The 8,716-nt window shown below is 43.3% G+C and overlaps 1 protein-coding gene across 1 annotated transcript in view; it reads right to left on the reverse strand.

Moving 5' to 3' along the window:
- LOC102374496 (lysosomal acid lipase/cholesteryl ester hydrolase-like) overlaps positions 1 to 4,100 on the reverse strand; it is a 21,947-nt gene extending 17,847 nt beyond the window's left edge. The window contains 3 exon segments of the mRNA XM_014522427.1: positions 547 to 664; positions 915 to 1,030; positions 4,024 to 4,100. Of these exon segments, the coding sequence (XP_014377913.1) occupies positions 547 to 664; positions 915 to 1,030; positions 4,024 to 4,033 (244 nt within the window). The 5' untranslated portion in view covers positions 4,034 to 4,100.
- Between the last annotated feature and the right edge of the window lie 4,616 nt (positions 4,101 to 8,716).

Here is an 8,716-nt window from a genome sequence, read left to right on the forward strand (position 1 = left end):
CCCCCCACCACCACTGTGGCAGAGAGGGAGGGAGCGGGCCCAGACCCCAAGCAGCAGGAGTTAAAGGGTGAGCAGGCCCAGACGGGGGGGCATGGGGCTCTATCCCTGCATGCTCCACCCCCATCATTCCTGACAAGTAATTGGCTAGTATTTTCAGATTAGTGACACTATACAATATTAATTAGAATTAATGTCAATTGGAATACTACATCAAAATCTATAGAAGGCCTGAATACAATCAGTTTCATCTACTTTCCCAACACTGGTCCAGATCAACCTGGAGACTTTCCTCTCCCTCCTCCCCACAGTACTGAGAGAGGCAGGCTGCCCAAAATGTAACACCTATTCATGGCCTTAGTCAGCTGTGGAAAGAAAACCTAACACCATGAATCCCCATCAACTGGGAGCCACCTCCATGAAACCAGTCATGGATTTCCTAGGTCCTTTATAAGGCTCCTTCCCATATTTATGTAATCTAAGTGTAAATGATTTTTAGAAATAATTCAGGGATATACATCTCTTGTTTAATAAAGACACATGATTTACCTATATCATTAGCATTGTTTCTCCCACGTGGAATTCTTTGAATAGTAAGGATATAGCCATCTTTTGTCTCAACATTATACTCCTCAGCTGGGTATCCTCTGTAGGTGATCATTTCAACCTGGCAGAAGAAAAATGAAAGGATTTGCTCTCTAACTGTCAAACCTTTCAGTTTTGAAGGCCTTTCTAGGCTACCTGGGCACATACATTTTAAACTGTAAAGAATACCTAGTAAGGTCATATTTTCAAGGTTTAACAATCAGTTCTGTTCACACAGTTTATATCCATTTAATCAACTAATTGTGTAACAACTAGCAAGAACATGTAATTGTTTTCCAAAGATTTTCCCTTCTCTTTAAAACCATACTTACAATATCCATGTCTACTTCAGGATTAATATTAGGATTCTCTTTAAACGGTTCTTGCACTGATTGGGTTCCATGGATAAAAAACATCACTGCTACTGCCAGCCACATCTTCAGTCTCCCTGAAACAATGTGTGTAACATGGCAAAGTATAGTTCAAAGACAAATCTGGTCTTATCAATTTGGACTTAATATAAGTTACTACCATTAATGTTATTACTAAGAGATAATATTTTACATTCAGTATAGCACTGCAAAATGAGTTCCCTTCTTCTACTTTATTATCATACCAGTTTATAGTTGCCAGGACATAAACAAGTACCCATATTATTCGTATGATTCGAGATTCAGTTGCTGCAGAGGCAAAACATAAAGAACAATGTTTGCAATAAATGGCACTACTGTTTTTTTTATAACATCTATATAATATCATTTTATAGCATCTGGAAAAAACGGAAATTCATTCAGGTTGATCTCATTCAACTACCCAGGTTTTGATTGGCTTCATTCCTTATAGCAGTAACAATTATATATATTTGTATGTATTCCAGCAGCAAGGAAAGGCATATATTTTATACAACTAAAGTATTGCTGGAATACATTTCCATTGTACCTTTCATATGATAATATGTTCTCTCTTCCCTCAATGCACAGAGGATTCTGGTGTTTTTTTCCATTAAGTAACAGAATTATACCCTTACTCACTTTTCCCTCTTGCAACAATACTAATAAGACAGCACTAATGGCAAAGAGGAGAAGGTCTGGACCTTCGGCTATTAAAGAAACTTTTTAATGTAATATATTCAGTGCACCAACATTTCTATTATGCATCTGCACAAGGCTTTACAGCAGTTAGAAATCAACAGATGAGAATTTGATTCAGAGTAATTCAAGATACAGCATAAGAATCTGTTTACAAGAATAGCTGCCAGAATAAATATCTCACCAAATTTTTATAGTCCCCCTGATTGGGGGAATATAAAAGGCATTTAAAAAAATTATACATAGTTCCTATGAAATTAGATATAAATACAGATATTAATCATATCCTAAGCCACCTGATTAAAAAAGGCAAACATGCCAAAATTGATTTTAATTAAGATAATAAATATCAAGCACACTGTCATGCCACTTTTTTGTGAACAGTTGAATTCTGCATCTACTTTTCCCATCAGATAAAATAATGTACTGCTTACCAGCCTAATGGAGATCAATATACTTACCAGCCAATACAGAGCTTTAGAGGGATTCAGCCACAGGAATGACGGCATCCAAGATGGACACAATACTAACGCAGTGTCAGATATTGTACTTGAACCTTGCTAGGCATGCAGTTTCATTACCAGGATGTTAAACATACTGGTCATCAGCAGAGCAGGTCAAGTTTTAAAAAGCCTTGTTACAGCCAGGATTATCAATGGCAGCAATTTTTACTACATCTGATTTTATCCAGCAACAAATATTGTACTTAATTGCATACCAAACACACCTTTCTCATAAAAAATTAGCCTTCCAGAACTGGGTTACACATCATAAGGAGGAAAACTGATTTTTCTGCCAAGAATAGCAGCAGTGGCATTTCTACTGAGGCAGAGAGTCAATTGACTTCATGGCTCATTAGAATCTACTTGAACCCTGCTAATAGCTTTTAACTCAGCAGGTGTTATCTAATTTCCCTCCTTCTCAATTGTCTTGATGTTCCATTAATCAAGCTGTCCTTTCTTTAGCAGTTTTGCTGCAGACTTTGAAATATAGCTACTCCTGGTCTTTCTTCTCCTACTTCAGAGCCTTGCAGACAATTTTAGCTCTTTTGAAAATTCTGTATGTGCCCACGGAGGCCAGCCTTCAGTGGCAACTACAATTTCAGCTTTTGCAAAGTAATCAAGAGCTGCTGGCAGTTCATCTGTGAAAAGTTAAAACTGTAGCTTTTGCTTGAACAGGAAAGGGAAAGTAAGTAATCTGAAGATTAAGCTCTGTTCTAACTGTCATAACACTAAAGAACTATTTCTTCTCTTCTACCTTTCCAAAAACAAAGTGCTTGCATTATTTGGAAGAGTGTGATGTACATGAAAATACAGTGTTTATACGTGTTTAAATGAGATTTTCCTTAATAAATCATTTAATTTTTAATGGACCCTGAATTGAGAAAGTGATTACAAGTAGCTTATTTGTCAATCACCAAAAAGCCATCCTTTTTCTTGGAAGCTTCATTTGTTACTATAGTGATAAAAAATCCACTGGACACAAAATTGGGATCAAGGGGTGACAAATAGAAGAAAGGAATTAATTCTGGAGAAAGAATTGGAATCCTTAATAGAGTGGAAAAAAGCTGTAACAGGCTACCCTAGAAAACATCTAAATGCAACCCTTTCTTTCTACAGTTTAGTGACCAGGAAACAGGAGACTCAGGTCCCAGACCACAATTCCCACTTCCAACAAAATACACCAGGACTTCAGCCTGGCAAACTTGACAATACCTTCCCACCAAATCTGCTGAAGCTGGGACACTGGGCAACTGGGAGCAAAAGAATCATGAGGCAAGAAGTTATGTTATTCTGTGTTCCAACAAGGAAGAGGGGGAGAGAGTTTTGGTTCTCCCCCTAGCCCCTAGCCCCCAATACTGTGGCCCCAATACTGTTTTTACATTTTGCATTGAATAATCATTGGATAAAAGCATAAACAACACTGCAACCAGGGATAAAGAGGACCTGAGTTATTTTAGACAGGTAAACCTGACCTCAGTATGCTGTTTTAAGCATTCCTCATGAAACAATGTAGAGGAAACAAGCCGTATAGTTTCTGTATGTGTATTATCAGAACATCTACAAAGACAATTCCTTATACATGTTTTCTAAATTTTTCAAAACATTTAAAACCTCTTTAGGTAGCCTGTTTCAGGCTTTCTTACCTTTAAAGGTAGAAAGATTTTACCGATAACTAATGACATTTTCCTAGCTACAAATTAAGCTGATTTTACCCAGGCAGCAATGAGAACAACTCACTGCCATACTTTTTATAACTATCTGTTACATTATGTAAAACATATACCTCCCTCAGTCTTTTGGAAAGAAACCCAGCTACTTCTTTCTTTCCTCATAGATCAGGCTTTCCATACCTCTTAGCATTCTTGTTTCTCTCCCAGTTTGACTCTCTGCATCTCAGCGTGAATCTTGAACTATTTATACCGAACCCTGAAAACTACACAGGAGCCGAATGGAGAGTTTTCAAATTTATACAGGTGGTTAAGCCAACGGCATAAGGAAATTGGGAAAACCACAAGTGAGCAGACAGTAACTATGACTCGGTGGTAAAATCCTTCAGGGGCAGATAGCAAGATAACAAACAGGGAACATTAACGTGATGAAATACACTGAAGAAACCTTAAGCCTTTCCTCTATTGCAATGAGGCTCTCAAACCAGTCTTGAGTGTCACGGTAGACTCAATACTGTGGTTACTTGTTCATAGGGAGGCAGATCTCCCATCCAAACAGCACCATTTATGGTGTGTACCCCATAGAAGACTGCACACTGCTCTGGTAGGCTATCATAACATAACGCAGTACTTCATCCCATGTTGTCTGATGGTCCTTAACTACAAGCCCACAATACTGGAGGTTCCTATCTATGTTGTAGCTTACTCCCATACCCAGCTATGGACAATGGACACCTGAGCCCCTGAATAAGAGGAATTGGCATGGAACCTCTCTTAGCCTCCCCTCCAGGTAGTACCCTAACATTACAACACCAACAGTTACCACTTTGTCCTGAGGGCCTCCAGGATTACCAGCAGTGGATGGTCCCCTCTCCACTGCCATCCTCAGTTTCCCTGCCCTGAATGACATCTTCTCTCCGGCATTCCCTATGGAAGTGACCATGGCTGCCCCAGTACCAGCATTCAGAATCAGTGTCCTGATGTGGACACAGGTGACGTGGTCCAGTGGGACTTCCACTGGCATGTCTATGTTGGAACTGATGTTCCATGCGCTGTTTGGGTTGGTTCCTATTACCCTCCATTTTTCTGCCTTGTCTCCATTGTCATTTGCAGGACCAACAGGTTTGTCTTTGGAATGCATACTGTTGATGCCTCTTCCATGACATGCATACATAACCTTGCCTCAGTGTCCTGTGTACTTAATGTCCACAGCTTGGTTACTAATTCTATCTCCAAGGCTTGTTTTATGGCCTCATGCAGAGTCTGGGGCTTTCCCAGCCAAAGTTGAACTTGTTATGTTGAGGAAATGATCATGAGCCAGCATGTCCTGCACCTCAGAGCTGCCTTGCAGGAAGGCTATTATGGCTCATTGTCTTACAGCCAGGTGAAATTGTTGTTCTGTCTCAGCTGATGTTGTCCTATAATGAATAAGAGCGGCACTGGACCAGCCAGGACCTGCCTCTGGTTCCAAAGTCTCCCAGAGGGCCATAAATCAGGCATTTATAATTAGCGGTACACCGATACGTTGGTCCATATTGTATCAGCACCAATAAAAGGAAAATTGACATTATTGGCAACTGGCTTTCTTTGGCTGATGTGGCCGATAATATTGGCGATAAATACCATGTGCATGCAGGCAGCCAACCCAGCAGATTGGAGAGCAACGTCGGACTGGTAAGTCTGTTGGGGGTAAGGAAGAGGCGTGGGGGGGCAGATCGAGGCCCCTGTGGTGAGGGAGGGAGTGGGGCTGGGGTAGGGGTAGGAGCAGTGGCAGGCCCAGCCACAGTGGGGTGGGGTGCAGGATGGAGCTATGAGCAGATCATCCAGGTGCCATGGGAGGGGGTGGCTCCCACCACTGTGTACACCCCCAGCGGGGGCACGGGGGGTACGTGCCACCAGGATCTGCACGCAGGGCAAGGACAGGCTGCTGCTGGGGTTGTGCTCCTCCACCAGCCACCCCAGGCTGCCCCGAGATGAACTGCTTGCAGCTCTGTCCCACACCCTTTTATGGCTGGGCTAGTGCCTGCCCCCACCCCAGAACCATCCCCACTCCCTCCCTCACTGTGAGGGCCTTGATCTGCCTCCCCCACATCCCTTCATTTCCTCCAACAGACTTAACAGTCCAACACTGCTCTCCAAGCTGCCACGCTGCATATCAGCAATAGGATCGGTATCGGCCGATAAGGCTCATTAATAATTGTCCATCGGTTTGTGATCCTGCTTAACTTTGTTGGCAAGCCCATAGTAGGTTGCCCTAGCCTTTCCTGTGAGTAAGAGGCACAGAAATATTAGTTCAGTGACCTCATCCCATCCATTTAACTCAGCCGCTTTTCCAACTTGCTCATGCTTGTCATCCCAGTCTTGGTATTCCTCACTAAATGGTGCTGGGGTAAATATCAGTCTTGAGGCATTAGGAGGCATATTTCCCTGCTCTGGGATGCTCCTCTTCCCTACACAAATATCTGTACAGTAATAAAATGCCTTCCAACTCTACAGCAGTTTGTTCCACGCCCTATGGCCTATTCCCACCGATTCAGTGGTAAAACCACTCAGGGACAGATAGTAAAATAACAAACAGAAAATATTAACAATGTGATGAAATACACTGAAGAAACCTTAAGCCCTCCCTTAACTTGAGGGGGGCTCTCAAACCAGTCTTTAGTTTCACAGAATGCTCAATTACTGTGGTTACTTGTTAATAGGGTGGCAGATCGCCCATCCAAACAGCACCATATATGGTGTCTATACCACAGAGGATGGCACACTGTTCCAGCAGGCCATCACAAAATAAGGCAGTACTTTACCCCATGGTATAGGATTGTTCTTGATCACAGAGAACCATAGTCAAACATAGTGTGATTGAAAGTGGCTTGGGGGAACTTGATGTTTGCTTTCGAACCAGTCTTTGTTTTCACAGATCCCTCAATTACTGTTTACCTGGGCTCCCTGTCTGAGCTCTGCTTTGGCTTGCAGAGTCAGTCACACTACAGCTCCTGGGCTTCAGCATGCATTTCATCAACTGCTGCTTATCTTTCTCTCGCTGGCGCTCTCTCTCCCTACCAAGCTATTTCTTCGCATGCAAGTCTGGCTCCCTCTCCACGTCCTTTCTTTTTTCCCCTGCAGCCTTCTGGGAAAAGCAGTTCCTGCCATGATGTTACAATCCATTATATCCTCTCTTCCCTTTTAACAGGATGCACCCCCACATCTAACTTGATTCACACCACATAGTCATTAAGCCAACTGGGAGGTTTCCACTCCCTCTGTGGCCTACCTGTGGACTCAAGATTGGGAACCTCTCTCATGTTACATAGGTGTTGAGTACCCTCAGGTATATTCCTCTCTGGTTAGAATCATAGAATCATAGAAAGTTAGGGTTGAAAGAGACCTTAAGAGGTCATCTAATCCAACTCCCAGCTGAAAGCAGGGCCATCCCAACCAGAGCTTTGTCTAGTTGGGTTTTAAAAACCACCTCTCTGAGTAACCTGTTCCAGTGTTTTGCTACCCTCCTAATGACAAAATTATTCATAATATCTAACCTAAACATCTTTCACTGCAACTTGAGACTGTTGCTCCTTGTTCTGTTATCTGCCACCACTGAGAACAGTCTAGCTCTATCCTCTTTCAAACCCCACTTCAGGTAGTTCAAGGCTGTTATTAAATCCCATCTCAGTCTTCACTTCTCTGGACTAAATGAGCCCAGTTCCCTCAGTCTTTCCTCATAAGTCATGTCCCCCAGCCACCTCATAATTTTTTTTGCCCTCCACTGGTTTCTGTCCAATTTGTCCATATCCTTCCTGTAGAGATCAAGCACATACTTTTTTCTACTATCTTCAAGGCTGCGGTGAGCGAAGCAGTTGCAGGGGAGTTACAAAGAACAAATACTTTCCCTTATCTGCTCTAACATGCAGAGCCAGCAATTTCCCACATAGCTGTTATGGTCATCTTATAACTCATGTGATAAAAGTTTAAGGTTTTTTTTTTTTGATTCCACAATAGTTTCATAGTTTCATAGTTGGTAGGGTCAGAAGGGACCTGAGGAGATCATCTAGTCTAACCCCTTGCTCTGGCAGGAAAGAGTACTGGGGTCAAACAACCCCGGCCAGATGTTCATCCAGCCTTTTTTTAAAGACCCCCAGGGTAGGGGCCAGCACCACTTCTTTTGGAAGTTGGTTCCAGGTCCTAGCCGCCCTGACAGTGATATAGCGCCTCCTAATGTCTAGCCTGAAACTACCCTCCACTATCTTGTGTCCATTGTTTCTTGTAACTCCCGGGAGTGCTCGGGGGAACAGGGACTCTCCCAATGCCTGCTGGTCCCCCTTGACTAATTTGTAGACTGCCACTAGATGCCCTCTCAGCCTTCTCTTGTGGAGGCTGAACAGGTTCAGGTCCTGTAGCTTCTCCTCGTAGGGCCTGCCCTGCTGCCCCCTGATCATGAGGGTGGCCCTCCTTTGGACCCTCTCCATGTTGGCCACATCCCACCTGAAGTGCGGCGCCCAGAACTGGATGCAGTACTCCAGCTGTGGCCTGACCAGTGTCACATAGAGGGGGAGGATCACCTCCTTGGACCTGCTTGAAATGCATCTGTGGATGCATGACAAGGCGTGGTTGGCCTTCCTGACCATGTCCCCCCACTGTCGGCCCATGTTCATTTTGGCATCAATAATGACTCCAAGATCCTTTTCTGCCTTTTTACTGACAAGAGTAAAGCACCCCAGGGTACTCAAGGAGCTGGCGAGCATCATAGCCCAGCCTCTAGCATGGATCTTTGAAAACTCTTGGAGCTCTGGTGTAGTGCCCGAAGACTGGAAGAAGGCCAATGTGGTGCCTATCTTCAAGAAAGGGAGGAAAGTGGATCCGGCTAACTATAGGCCCATCA

The sequence above is a fragment of the Alligator sinensis genome, unplaced genomic scaffold, assembly GCF_000455745.1.
Source record: "Alligator sinensis unplaced genomic scaffold, ASM45574v1 scaffold557_1, whole genome shotgun sequence".
Lineage (NCBI taxonomy): Eukaryota > Metazoa > Chordata > Crocodylia > Alligatoridae > Alligator > Alligator sinensis.